Source organism: Strix aluco, chromosome 3, assembly GCF_031877795.1.
Source record: "Strix aluco isolate bStrAlu1 chromosome 3, bStrAlu1.hap1, whole genome shotgun sequence".
In the NCBI taxonomy this organism is placed as follows: Eukaryota; Metazoa; Chordata; class Aves; order Strigiformes; family Strigidae; genus Strix; species Strix aluco.
This window is the reverse complement of record NC_133933.1, coordinates 97014161-97029232: the sequence shown is the minus strand read 5'-3', so window position 1 is coordinate 97029232 and position 15072 is coordinate 97014161. Positions and strand designations below refer to the sequence as shown.

Sequence of the window (15072 nt, the reverse complement as noted above, 5' to 3'; positions counted from 1 at the left end):
GCTTTTGCATTTACAGTAATTTGCTTTATGGTAACTAGTCAGTCCTGGCTGAGCAGAGTGACAGAATTTAACATCTGTTGCAAAATGTCTGGTTCTGAGTTTCTGTAGCTCTGCTGAAGAAGTTTACACTTTGACAGATAGGACTGTGCAGTCACTAACTCCGATTTAACTAAAGACAACTCTTGTCCAGCAAACCTCTTAGCCATCTTGTGAAAAAGCAACAGGAAGGTATTTAGAGGAGGGAACAAAAGCATAGCAACAGGAAATAGGTGACTTCCATGAATACAGATCTCTCTTCTAGTGGCTTAATAATGTGTCATATGAGTGTGTCATATATAATGTATATATGAGCCTGAGCCTGTTCCCAAAAATGTTACAGTTTTGAGACTGTCATGTTTCTATAAAAAGGGTTGCTTCCCCCCCAGTGCATGTTTCTGTGGTTTGTTGGTTTGTTGTTTTTTGGTTTTGTGTTTTTTTTTTTTTTTCTTTTTTAACATATCTCAGGATCAAAAGGAGTTCCCTGGTGCCTATTGGAAGAAAAGGTCTCTGACTCATAGTGAGAAAATGGGTCAGGTTGTTGAGATGGTTGCCAAGTTGTTGCCTTTTTCTGCCATAAAAAAGGTTTGGGCAGGTTACCTAAGAATACAAGTGGCAGTCCCTCAGTCATGAACCCTTTTACCATTCCAACCATCATATGACACCCCATCACAGATTTGACACATTTCTTCATTGTATGAGTTATGCCTTTTTTCTGTTCTTGCATAGTCAGGAGAAAAGGATTTTCTACTGTCTTTTGAAGTGAGTGAGAAAAATTGTGTTGGTTTCTGACAAAATTTTTGTTTAAGGTGTTGGACCAGGCTGGTGACAGCAGTGAGCGTGTAGAAATACTAACTGTCACAAAAGAGAAGGATACTATGTTGACATGGACAATTTTTTAACACTATAGAAGAATCTTAGAAACAAGTCATTAGTATATTAGAATCTTTTGATGGAATGGTAGTCATCTCTGTAGCTAAATTAGCTTATTCAGATTTCATAAGCATAAATTCTTTGCTTTGGGACTGTCTTTGTGCTTTATGTATAGCCTCATACTGTTTACAATCTGTGGTAAGGGTTCATAGGCATTGCTGCAGTACAACCATTAGTCAGTTTTGTACATAATATAAAAAAAGTTTTAAAAGCTGCAAAATTCTTGTGTCTAATACTTTCAAGAGCATGAATTTCTATGTCAGCTTTCAAGGGCTTTTCTGTATGTATGTGAAAGGTCAAGACAACACACTCATAAAGAGTTGTGAACCCGCCACTGTATGTGCAGGCCTGATCTGCCTTTCTTAAAACAAAGGCATTTCATTTTTTCCCTGGATCCTATTTTGAATGGAGGTATGTGCCTTTTCATGCTTTTAGTTTTGATATGAGGTGAAACATAGATGAAAAGCTTGAAAAAAAACCCCAACAATATAAGCAATTATCCCATAAAGACCTATGGTCATACCACAGAAATATTTAGGCACCTTTTGTGAATTAGATGGCTAAATTTAACTGGAGACCCAGAGTAAAAATCAAACTGTTTTCTGCCGTATTCCTTGTATTAGACTTAGAACTTGATATGTATAGGATATAAATTAAATCAACAATTCAGATATGTAGAATTAATTTGCAATGACTTTTTTGTACTTTGTGCTAACAGCCTTCCCTAGATACCTTTATACAGAATTGGATCAGTAGCATTTTAAACTTGTAATGTTCACTTCTGATATGAGTTTATATATTCAATTTTTGTAAATATATTTTGTTCCATTAATAGATTTGATTGAAGCAAAATTAATAGGTCTACTGGATATTTTGGATGAAGAAAACCGTCTTCCCCAACCAAGTGACCAGCATTTTACTTCAGTTGTGCACCAAAAACACAAGGACCATTTCAGGCTCTGTGTAGGTTTATTTTTGCTGTCTTGTCTTGTTTTAATAAAACAGTTCTTGGAACAGTTGATAGAAACACTTCAATTTAATGAAAACCTTTCCTAAGAAATCTCATACCACACCAGTCTGCACAATCCATATTCTTTTGTTAAGTACAAGTTTGGTTATTAGGTTTGTTGAAAAGTTCACTGAGGGCTTAAGTTGTCTAGCAATTCTAATATCCTGCTGAAACTAAAGCCATATTCTTCACTTACGTTTGAAGTTTGTTAACATCTAATGCATGAAAAGGAAATAAAAACACGTTTTAATTTAGGTTATTTCATACCATTTGAGCTATCTTCAAAAATTGCTTGCTTTGGAGAATATTTGGGAGTGTCTAGCTAGCACTTTGGAGATGAAAATAGGGAACACACAAGGAAAACCTTTTTGTTGTTAATTCTTTAACATACAGTACTCTGGAAAATTAATGCAAATTAGTGCAATTTAAGTACATGCTTTCTGCTGAAAAAATGCAAGCAAAGGGAGCCAAATAAAATTGTCATCCATTTACCTTTTGTTAAGTTTCCACTTAATCTTGCTTAACTGGATTGCTGTGCAATGAAACATTTTTGTCAGTATGCGTACGATCAACTAGGTTGCCTTTTCAAATATACCATCTAAAAACTTATTTTAAGCTTCTATCTAATCCTATTCATGTAACAAGGCTATTAATCAGCCCTGGAATTAATGGCATAGAAATTGTTGATAAAAGGCAAAAAGAAAATCAACTAGCTGGTGTTAGCAATCCTGGTGACTTTTATTTTGAATGTGAGGTATATAAGGGCGTGGTTTTTGGAATTTTCTGGTTTGAATGGGAATGGTAGTGGTCATCCCAAGTGTACTGCAGGCAATGTAATTTTTTAACTCCTAGTGCTCCTGGCAGAATCATGGTGATTGTTTTAAGAATAAACTTTTTCTCACTCTCCAGTATAATTTGTCTTTGTAATTCAACTTTTAATTCCAGGTTCCTAGAAAGTCTAAATTGGCTGTTCACAGAAATATCAGAGATGATGAAGGCTTTATTATCCGACATTTTGCAGGAGCAGTATGCTATGAGACGGTAACTTTACTTGTGCAAAACTATTTTTATTATGTTTGTTGTATTTCTATATTTTTAAGGGTATATAGGTTAAATAACAAAATTCCCTTTCATTAGAGGAGAAATTCAAAAGTTGGTATGTCTTAGCTTTGAAACTAATTTGTGAGTATGTGACAGAATTGGCAGTTTCTTTTAAATTCTCAGATTACAGACTGTTTTGGTGACATATTTTGTGTAAGAGTTTGTTATAAATCTATAGGTAATGGTGTCAATATTAAATATATTGATTCACGATCTACTACAAATCTTACATCAACAGACCTTTGCATCTTGGGGAGAGGAATACATGATATAAAAGTATTGTTAGACTGAAGAGTAGCTTTTCAGAAGCATTGTTATCCTTGTCTGCAGTCACTGTTCATGTTATATTAAAAATCACATTTTATACTTTTTTGTTTTCCATTTCTGCTGGCAATAGAATTGTTCATGTAAGAATATGAAATACCTGAAATTGCTACATTCAAAATACATTCCATATTCTTGTAATTTTTCGACTATTCAGCATACAAAAACATCGAAACATCTGAAGCCAATATGTAAAACCTATTTTTTTTTTTTTTTTTTAAATAAGAGTTTAAGATAAACAGAAGATCCATAGTGCTTTGTTCTGGTCTTTAACTCCAGTGTGTAAGGGGAAAGCTGCTTCCAAAGATTTATTTTTTTTGTTGTCATTTGAAAATGCATACTTTGAGAGCTTGTTCTTTCTTACTTCAAAATACTCCAAGAATGGTGATGATTGCTGTGCTGTTTGAAGTAGGCACATTCTGTAGGTCATTTTACAAATAAGAAAATTGAAGTCTGTGTGTTACCTAACTGATTTTTCTGAGGTTGCTCAGTGAGTCAACATCAAAATAATAAATAAAACTGGAACACATTTGTTCCAAGTGCTCTATGTTAAACTGTGTACCTCATCATGATATGTTAATAATACCTTAGAATGTCTTCAGGAACAGAGGAGCCGGATATGAGCACATGAGCTCCACTGTTAGAGCTAATTAGATATGAGGTAACTTTGGTGCAGAAGCTATGCTAATATGCTTGACTTAATTTATGCCCTCCCTCAGAGGGACTTAGCTTGGGCCTTAAAACTTTTGGGCTATAGCTGCCTTGTACCTCACCTGTTATTGGTTTCTCTTTCCCACTGCACTTGTGGCGGTTCTCAGAATCTGATTTGTGGTGAGGACGCTCATCTAGCTGCATGCATATTCCAGTCTTCTGTTTTCATAGTCCAAGGGAATTTTGGAGGCCTGTGTTTGTCCTTTGATTCTCATCACCATTAAATCCTTTTATGGGATATCTGGCAAATTCGTATTTTCTTTGAATTAGTCTTGGCCTCTTCTGTTCATAAATATCAAAGTGACTATTAAAGTTACACCAGAAACTATTGAAAATTTTGTTAACTGTGAAATTGGATACTGGTGTCTTGATCTCTGAATTTCAGTGTAATCTGTTGTTCTGAACTTGTAAAAGTTAGTGAGCAAATTTAAATAAAGAGGTAAGGTTTGTAGGAAGCAACAATATCTTTTATTAAATCAACTGTTCTTAAATAGTCATAGTACTACTAAAGTAACCATTTTTCATTTCATTTTCCAAACTCTAGATGCACCAATTAAATTCCAAACTGTAGATGCACCAATTAAAGTGTGCATGTTAATTCCTATTTCACAACAGATCTTAAGTGAAGATCTACAAGCAGTGAAGAATTAAGCTTCTCAGAACTCCCAAGTCATGATGTGTTCAGTGCTGGAAATGGAAACAAGGAGGATAATCCTTGGCAAAAACAGAACTGATCTCTTAAAAGTCCCTAAACCTTACCTTGGGTTTCATGATTCCAGCATGCTTCAAATTTAAAAATATCCTTTCTCTCTGACGTTAGTGTTTTCTGTGTCCAGATGAAAAGTTATTTGAAATAATGTAAGAATATTTACCCCACATACTCTTGCTGATTTTTGAATTAAGTATATGATATTGTTTTCTTTAATTTTCTTTAAGACTTCAGTAATTGGGGCAGTGAAACAAATGTGCTATTATTTCTTGGGTTGCCTTTTCAGATGCAATTTGTGGAAAAAAACAATGATGCTTTGCACATGTCCCTTGAATCTCTTGTATGTGAATCCAAGGACAAGTTTGTTCGACAGCTGTTTGAATCTAACGCTAACAACAACAAGGATCCTAAACAAAAAGCTGGGAAACTTAGTTTCATCAGTGTGGGAAACAAATTCAAGGTAACATAATATAGCAAAGAATCTTATCTTCTTGTAATGTATGCCAGTTCTGAGTTCCCTGAAATAAGTAAAACCTAAGGTTGGTGGTAATTTGAGATTCAGAGAAAGAAGATTTTGTTAAAAAGATGTTTTTTCTGTAGAATTATAAGAAAACAGTATATTCAAGCTACATGCTATGTGTTTCTGTCAAAAAGATGTTTCATAATAGTCCTCACAGAGATTGTACAGTAAATTTTAAGTCAGAATTTTGTAAAGCCACAGAGAAGTCTTTATTCAAAAGGTTTGCAATCTTGAGATCTAAATTTGGATTCTGTGGAGTGTAAGGGGTTCTAATGTGACAAAAGGTGTTCTTCCATCCTATCTTAATTGTGCATTCTAGAAGATGTATCAATTGGCTACAGTTTGCCATTCTCAAAATTCAATACCTAACCTAACCACTGTTTTTCCTCTTCTAAAATATATTCATGGCTTTCACAGAAAGATGTTCATTGTGCTGAATGTTTCCTTTCTCAATACCTGAATCTGATGCTTCTCCTCATTTTCTCCTTTCTTCTGCTTGTGGTAAAGCTGACCTTCAAACCTTGTCTTCTCCAAATGTTTTCTGCATCCTTTTCTCATACAGCAGTTTTATTTTAGCTGGACTATTCCAGCTCAGGATGGCTAGAAAGAGAACTATAGGGGAATTAAGAGATGAAAAGCAGACACAACCGTGGGCTGCAGGTAAATTTTTCAATCTCATGGATTTACTGTTGGTAGAGCTGCTGCAATTTCAGCAAGAGCTCTTCTCAACACATCTGGGCCAGATCCAATGAAGGATTTCAATGCCTTCAAGTGCTGCAACGTTTTTGGTATGCTACCTTACCTAGGGCACCTAAAACCCCACATCATGTTCCTAGCTAGACTCCTCATGCAGTCCCTGGGTAAAGTAGGTATCTTAGACAATCCAAAAATCTTTTTGTAGAGTGCCAATAGCAGAAGAGTTTTCGCATTTCTGCTCTATGTCATGGTTAAGTGCTGAATCAGGACTGCAAGATAAATTCCTTCTTGCATAATTGTTATCTTGTGGCTGGTGTTTAGAACTGTTCTCTAAAAACGCAGGGGCTGAAGAACAGGAAGGGTATGGTAGCAGCACTTACTTCAGTAACAGTATTCTGTTTCAGGTCTATACTGCATTCAGTGTTTCATGTCTACTGTATTTCCTGGAGTGCCAAGTTAATGGTCAGTCTGACAAAGGGAATTCTCTTTATACCTTCTGGAGATGAGTTGTCATGTAGCCAGAAGTAAAACTGGTGGGGCCAGGAAGAACAGGAGACAGAGCCTGACTTGTAAGGTAGTGGGTTTGGTATTTAACTGAGAACTGGGCAGCCTGCTCATTTCAGTTTCCTCCTTCCTATATAGTGGTTGTAGAATTAAACTGTAGCAATTGGTTTAATATAAAATGCATGATCAGAAGGCAGACTGAAAAACGGAATTGCATACAGATAAGCTATCTCCTGAGCCAACCCTGCAACCATGAGTGTTGTAGGTGAAGCTAGGATCCATTGTTTTTTATAACTGCATTTTCAAAATGAAGCCAAGCCAAATGATCCCAAGATGTGGGATCTTTGAGATAGTTTCCACTTTCTTCCATCTGGGTTTTCAATTCCTCTTGCATTTAGCACCCCACATCTGGTAGATGTGGACATAAGTTAAGCAGCAATTGAGTGGGGAACGTTCTGAATTGCCTTTTGGACTTTGGTGTTCACCTCTACACCTAGAACATGACTAAAGTCCTCTTTGGATCTGGCCCATCAATCTATAATTCTTGCGATGTTTTCAAGTGTCATGGCATTTTGAATGTATGTGTTACTTCCAGTAATTCATTTAGTGTTACCTTCCCAGACGCAACATGTGCTGCTGATGAACACTAATAGCCTTGAAAATTTCACTTCAGATGACATCAAAATAAGTTCTATTATCTTAGTAGAAATTTCTTCTCTTTAAGAATAAGAATTCTTAGTGCATCAGTATGTCAGTCAGTCTCAAATTCTTCTGATTATATCAATTATTGGATGATGTTGCAGGGACTTCTCTTTATGAAATCCTTCACACATCCCTTCCTTATAACTAATTAAAATTAATTCTCATAAATCAGTTGAGGAAATAATGATTAATTAGTTCATCAGATCTACTCAATCTTTGGGATGATTTACCTTACTACAGTAATGATGGATTAAATTGTAATAATTCAAAGAGCAGTAGTTTTAGCAATATGTTTTATTCATATGATCATTTCATTAGTGAAATTTATCTGAGAACGGCTCTGGCTTATTTCTTGTCAAATCACGGAGTATAAGGAAGGGGTATTTTTCCTCGACAGAAATGTACTTTGTTGATGGAGATTAGGCTGTCCCTTCCAAAATTAAGCATCTGTAACTTAAGAAAACATAAAGATTATATTCAAGTAGAGATATAAAGAGTATGTGTAAGTAAGAACTGAGCAGGAGGTTATTAGTGTTTGTCATACCTCTTGTGGCACTCCTCTCTTTCTAACCATATCCATGATAAGTTAAAAAACCCCTTGATTTTATCCACTGGAAGGATGACTGGCAGCTGTAGTTGACGCGTATTGCCCATACAAACCTGGTTTCTTGGATTCAAGGTAAAGATCTGGTTAAAAAAAAAAATTAGTCAGAAGTCAGATCCTTTCAATTTTGGTTCCAGTACAGAAAATGAGGACTATGTTAGGACATACAGAATTTTGTCTTACTTCAGTCTGTATACTTAAAGCTTGCTAGTAAACTAGAAAGGCTGGCACAGCAGTAATCCATGTGGTAAAACAGACACATCTGTAAAGTAAAAGTATAGCTGTTTTCTGATGTGATTCTGGAATGTTTTAAGTCCCTACCAATTGCATTCAATAGCAACTGTAACTCGTTTTTCCTGATAGGCTTAAGTCTCTGGTGATCCTGTAGACTTGCCGCAAATATTCATAGGGCTGTGGTCTTTTCTCATCACAGCATGTTTAAATCCAGCCTCAGTAAATGTGATTTTAAACTTACAGTCTATTGTCATCAACAGAGAATTAAAAATTTTCAAGTTTGGAATTAAAAATAGACTATGCAGTTCATTCACCTAAATGTTGACTTAACGTCAAAAAAACGAAGAAAACTCTGAATATATCTGTTTTCTGTGTTAATTATTTAACATACAAATATATGCTTGTTAGATTAAATTTGGACTTTCACAAATTTTCAGTGTATTTTTTAAAAATTATTGCTGATCAGTCTCATTTTCTTTTTAATTTTTTTACATAGCTATTATTTCCTTTATTTTCTCAAATGGCACTTTTTTTGATAAGTATGTTGTAGTAACTAACTAGTCCATACAGTATTGTTGTACAATTAAACACAATCAATTTCCTCAGGACCATTCATGCACACTTGCATGATTTTGTCTGTTAAAATTTGTGAACATTTGATTTATCAATTCTGTCTGATTTACTAACAATGAACATGCATGCAGTAATGCTATACCACTATTCAGTGTGTATATTTCTGTAGTTGTCGTGGTAAGACTCTTGAAATACCTGTTTTCTTTTACAGACTCAGTTAAATTTGCTTCTTGAGAAGCTTCACAGTACTGTAAGTATATATAGAGATGCAGGCTCTTACTTTTCTGACATAAGTCATAATCAATTATCTCAACAATATGGTTTACAATAAATGTGATAAGTAATTGCTTTAGAGTTTGCAGTTATGTGGCACTTTTGAACCATCTTGCTGTGCAGGTGATGATTATTGAGTTTAAAAAAACCCATCACCTTTAAAAAAGTTGTTGTAGAATGAAAGTTACACAATTTGAGTAAGCACTTTTACTTCCATTCACTGGTTATCATTGATAACTAATTTGCAGAAGATTTGGAGATGTTATTTAGAAGTAAGGCAGGTGATAACTTGTTATCAATTACTGTTTTCAGATTCCATTAAGCCGGTAAAAATAAAACGTTTAATTTCACTTCTGTGATAGGCAGTAAATGCTCAGATGGTCAAAGAACCTGATTCCCCTAATGAATATTTGCTAATTTAGCTGTTATAACTTGACAGTTTGTGGAATTCTTCATGTAGCTCAACATATCCCTTTTTTTTTTTTTTTTTTTTTTTTTTTTTCGAACTTGGAGTTGTAGGAACACATTCTTGTTTTTCTTGACCACATGTTCTGACCAATTCTAGATATGAGGTTATGCTCTGTCAAAAAAAGAAAAAGGGGGGAAAACAATGGCAAACAAATGGGACAGGTGCTGATGTGTAGCCAACGTTACAATTTTACTGTACTCATGAGGCTGGTCTGAAAGAAAGATGATCTCTTTCACACAGAACACTCTGGAACTGAGACCCAGTCCAGGGAAAAAGTATGTGGCCATGCTTGCTGTACTCTGAGTTTAGCTAACCCACGACTGAGGATGTATTGTTAATATAGAGCTCCCTTGGCAGGTGCTTTCTCACTCTCAGCTGAGAGATGGAAAAAGAGAAAAGATACTGCAAACCAGGAGTAATGTTATGTTTTCTCAGGCCCAATTTTGTTTTAGTATGTTAAGGTAGGTTATCATTAGCAGCCACCTGTTAGAGTAAAATCTGAATAATTGGATGGTATTTTGCAAAAATATCATCCTTAAGGAATGTGAAATCATCAGAGAAAGCAGTAGTCAAAATTGTAGAAATGGCACACATGGTGGTGAGAGGAGCAAAGTGGAACAACATGGGGGAAAGGAGAGTGAAGCCATGAGCTAAAAGAAACTGTAAAAAATAAAAGAAGAAAGGAAGGTCAAGTTCATCTGGAATGTTTTCAGTGTCAGGAGGCTGGTAGCATGTTCACTGATGTGAACTCTGGAGGACTGAGGCATTTAGGTGATGTAACTGTAGAAGATAATGAGGGTAGTAGAATCTAGACTGCTAAATCATAATTAGATTGTACTAATGTTAAGAAGAACAGTTGAGTGAGAACTGAAAAGTTGAGGATCCAATTAATAGCTTGAGCATTGAGATCAGTTGCATCAAGACCAAGGCTGGAGTGCAAAACCGATATACGAGAGAAAAAGAATGTCAGCATTTCTCTTTTGGAATACTATTATTTTGTATCTTCCCCCCCCCCCCCCCCAGTTCTTAAGTGACTGATATTTCAGAAGGTTTAAAAATGTGTAGATTCTGCTAACTTCTTGTTTTGGTAATAGGGGTCTAGCTTTATTCGCTGTATCAAACCTAATTTAAAGATGACGAATCACCATTTTGAAGGAGGACAGATCCTCTCTCAGCTTCAGTGTTCAGGTAATATATGCCTCAGATATTTTTCCCTCTGTTTATTACTTTGGGCATTATAGATTGACCTAAGTTTGAAATATGTGAGATGGAAGCAATATTTCCTTGCTTGAACTGTTGCTTTCTAGAAGGTAGCTTATTTATGCCCTATGAACAGTTATTTAGATTCTTAGTAACCTAGCTCTCATTTTAGTCAATAGAACCCTAGAAATAATTCATCTGAACAGCCATAAGGTCTCTTCTTCACAAGAAGAGTTGATGTTATTTCCATCAACTGTTTTTTCCATTGATTATAATGAGAGTTCAAACTCCAGGTGCATAGGTAAGAAGCCACTTAGCCATATATTGGTACATAAATTTAGATTTCCTGACCTGGAGATGAATCCCACCTTTTTGTGTTGCTCACAAAGTTAATAGGGCAGCAGTTCAGTCCAGAGCAATAAAATTCCTTTAAATTGCTTTGACAGTTGAAGTGTTAGAAACTCCTGTGTGCACTTAGAGGCAGTCAGTATTAGCGGAGATATCTAATAATTGAAACACACCTGTTTTCTTTGATTTTATATATACTGTGATAGAGTTAAATCGTATTGTTTTACTTTCTCAAAATTTCTTTATACCACTGTTAATTTGATTTGGAGCTGAACTTCCAGTGAGGGCACTTCAGCATAGTCTTTGCTGTTGCTTTGTATACTACAGATTTCAGTGCTACGTTTTCATTACTCTTGAAATGCTAGGTGCTTTTCAATTTTACAGCTTTATTTTAAAGAGTGACTATTAGCAGTTTTGCTTATGCCCCACTGAACAGTGGAAGGAACTGCTTGCTTGGGAATTAGAGTGCTAGTATTGTCATTCTTCACATGGTGTTAGTTCATCAAAGTGCTTCAATTTTTTTTTCCCCTTTTCTGTATTTTTAGTAGCTTGTGTTTTAATTTTTTCTCTTTTTGAAGTCAGGATACTTCCAGGTTCTGCAGCTGATGTTCTGACAAACCCACGTGTTTAACATGTCATGCTATCATCACAAAAGCTTAACAACTTTTCAGAAATTAGAATTCCATTAACATTGCTAGTAGAAGGTATCAGGTTAATAGCATTTGGCATGTCAGAGAGGAAAAACTAACAAATTAACTCCCCCTCCCAACAATTGCAATATTTTACAGTAGTCTTACAGGCTCAGTTTTCCATATGTGCTTTCTTTAGCAACATTAATTGAAGCTTAATCTAGTAAACCAAAGTTATAACATGTAATTTTAAAAGAGCAAGATGTAATGCTATAAAGTCTTTTTTGAAAAAGGAAGACTTAGTGTAAACAAATCAAATTTCCATTGAAAGCAAATTAAGAGCTAACTTAAAAATTTATATGCAAGATCTCTTGAGAGTTGTTTAAAGCAGTGAGCAAAAACTGGCATGGGCAAAAACTGGCATGGCCTTTGCTGTTTGAAGTAATTTGAACCTTTTAGTGACTTTGTGTCTGTGCTTTACTCATGTCCTAGTTGCATTCAAAATGTAGTAGCAGTATTTGAAATGTTAAAATTATATCTTAGCAGCTGATACCTAGTACTGCACTACATCTCACTAATATCATTGACATGATGAAAAGAAAAGCCCGGTTTGAGTTGTTTTTTCTCTAAAAATGCAAATGTCAAGTCTGCTAAAAAGGAAAAAATATTTAGAAGAAATATTAGAAAAAAAAGTCCTCTGCATGATTGCGTGTTACTTACCTCTCAAACAGGGAGAAAATTGTATGGGCTCTTCTCATCTGTTCAGTATTAACTTCTTATGAATGATCAGATGATCAAGAAATGTTAGACTGGATCAAGTCCCAGCTGAACTTTGTGGTTTAGTCTCTGAACAATGTCTTTGAGGCTTATGTCATAAACTACTGGTTATCATAAAAATCATTGCTTCATTTTCATTTTACTGATAGCAGCTTTTGTTCATGTGTTTCTATGAATTTAGGAATGGTGTCAGTTCTGGATTTAATGCAAGGTGGTTTCCCTTCACGAGCTTCATTTCATGAACTGTATAATATGTACAAGAAATACTTGCCTGAAAAATTGGCTCGACTGGATCCTAGGCTTTTTTGCAAGGTAAGAAAGAAATTAATTGTTCTATATCATCCAGGACAGAAAATGTATTGTGGGGTTTTTTTGTATGTCTTTTGAACTTTTAAGATTTTTTTTTTTTTTTTTAAGGAGGCAGAATATAATCATAACTGTTTTCTGTATTTCAGGCACTATTTAAAGCCTTGGGATTGAATGAAAATGATTATAAATTTGGGCTAACCAAGGTGTTTTTTAGACCCGGCAAGGTAATGTTTCTCTTGGAATTCATGAATCTTAGAATAATTTTGATTGGAAGGGATCTCTGCAGGTGACATCGTTCAACACATTGCTAAAATGTGTCCAGTTTAAATAAGGTTGCCCAGGTTTTTTTGTAAATACTATTCATTTTCTATGAAAAAAATCAATTCTGATATAATTGGTTTCATGGTCTTGTTGCTAATGCTGCTGTATTCCTAATGCAATGTTTGTATTCCCAGACATTCTATGAGACACTTAAGCCTTATGTTGACTATTAAAAAAAAAGAGCAAGTCAGAGCAAAGAAAAGATGTTTTCTAGTAAAATCTGTTTATAGCTGAAATCCCTTTCTGTGATTCTGAGCATTGCTGCTGCTATGGAGAGCATGTCTTCTGTGAAGACAGACTGAGAGAGTTGTGGTTGTTCAACCTGGAGAAGAGAAGGCTCTGGGGAGACCTTATAGTGGCCTTCCAGGAAGGGGGAATCTACAAGAAAGATGGGGAGGGACTCTTTATCAGGGATTGTAGTGATAGGACAAGGGGTCACGGTTTTAAACTGAAAGAGGGGATATTTAGATTAGATACAAGGAAGAAATTCTTTACTATGAGAGTGGTGAGACACTGGAACAGGTTGTCCAGAGAAGTGATGGATGCCCCCTCCCTGGAAGTGTTCAAGGCCAGGTTGGACGGGGCTTTGAGCAACCTGGTCTAGTGGAAGGTGTCCCTGCCCGTGACAGGGGGGTTGGAACTAGATGATCTTTAAGGTCCCTTCCAACCCAAACCTTTCTATGATTCTATGAAGTAGGGAGGAGTTGTTACTAGAAAGGAAAATTACTGTTGCAGAAGAATGTTCTTACTGTCATAATTACCAAAAATTAGAAGTGTGGTATTTTCAGAAAAGGTTGCCTTTAGTCAGACTCTTATACAAAGGTTAAAAACTGAGAAGTGCTTTCAGGACTTTATTTTTTCCTAGGTACAGAATTAAAGGTGTCGAAGTTGTGGAAGGCCAGAGTAAGTGTTTAGGATGTAGAGAAACAATTAATTTTTAAAAATTTTGGCAATAAGTATTTGGTGCTTAATAAATGGTTGGATTATTCAAAATGCTAGTTGCACATCAATTAAACAAACAAACAAAAAAACAGTAGTCATTTCTGTTATCATTAAAGAATGAAGTAATGCCAGACATACCTGCTCACTTGAATTACTTAAAAGCTGATATAATGATGACATTCAGTTGACATTAAAAATATTTTACCTTTTTAGCTCAACATGCTCTTAAAATAATAATGTCTAACACTCTGTTCTCCTAATTTGTAAAACTTTTTTTTTTTTTCACTATTTAGTTTGCAGAGTTTGATCAGATAATGAAGTCTGATCCAGATCACTTAGCAGAGCTAGTTAAACGAGTGAATCACTGGCTTATCTGCAGTCGTTGGAAGAAAGTTCAGTGGTGTTCTCTCTCAGTGATTAAATGTATGTATTTTATCTTTTATTAAGTCAAAATGTTTGTTAAAAATATAGAAAAGCAATTTTTATCACCTTGAAATGTGGTCAAGGACATGTATAGCAGATGGTTACATACGGAAGTCTGTGTAATTGATTTCAAGGCTGGTGAGATTTTTTTATGCTTTGTTAGGTATATTCAGGCAGACTTAAAGCAGAGGTTTTTCAAAATGGGCCATACAGCCCACCACCAGTCTCCTGTGTCCAGTCTGCTTGGGTGCTCACTGATGCCTGGGAAAACACTTGCAAAACACTTGCAAAGAAATAACTAGTTATCACAAGTCTTTCAGGGGAGAGACTTCTGTATCAGCAGGAAAGACCAGTAGATCAACTCTCCGCTGACAACATGGAGTCATTTAGTTCTGGGAAGGGCCTGCACAGAGGTTGTCATCTTCAGACAGAAACTGCGTCTTCAAAAGCACTGACATGAACTATGGGGCAAACATCTCCACTCCAGCAATTACTGCTGATAAGCAACTAAGTGCCTATCACTATTGATACGCAATTTCAAAGTTCTTGGCCTGCCCAGTTTACTGTGCAGAGTAGGAATGAGGTGGTAAGGAACAGAGATTGGTGTCTGTGGGGTGCTTCAGTAAAGATGTCTGGGAGGTGAGGAAAGATCTGATGCAGGATGTCAGAGATCTGTAATAACATGGAGGGTGGAAAGTACACATTAAGATGGGGAAGAAAAGCAT

The 15072-nt window shown here is 35.6% G+C and overlaps 1 protein-coding gene across 4 annotated transcripts in view; it reads left to right on the top strand.

The window, feature by feature from the left end:
* MYO6 (myosin VI) overlaps nucleotides 1-15072 on the top strand; it is a 116441-nt gene that overhangs the window by 74901 nt on the left and 26468 nt on the right. For all 4 annotated transcript variants that reach the window (XM_074819728.1, XM_074819727.1, XM_074819726.1 and 1 more), the window contains exons 16-23: nucleotides 1805-1932; nucleotides 2924-3019; nucleotides 5110-5283; nucleotides 8868-8906; nucleotides 10493-10586; nucleotides 12534-12664; nucleotides 12808-12885; nucleotides 14218-14347. In XM_074819728.1, the coding sequence (XP_074675829.1) occupies nucleotides 1805-1932; nucleotides 2924-3019; nucleotides 5110-5283; nucleotides 8868-8906; nucleotides 10493-10586; nucleotides 12534-12664; nucleotides 12808-12885; nucleotides 14218-14347 (870 nt within the window). The remainder of the gene's footprint in view (nucleotides 1-1804; nucleotides 1933-2923; nucleotides 3020-5109; nucleotides 5284-8867; nucleotides 8907-10492; nucleotides 10587-12533; nucleotides 12665-12807; nucleotides 12886-14217; nucleotides 14348-15072) is intronic.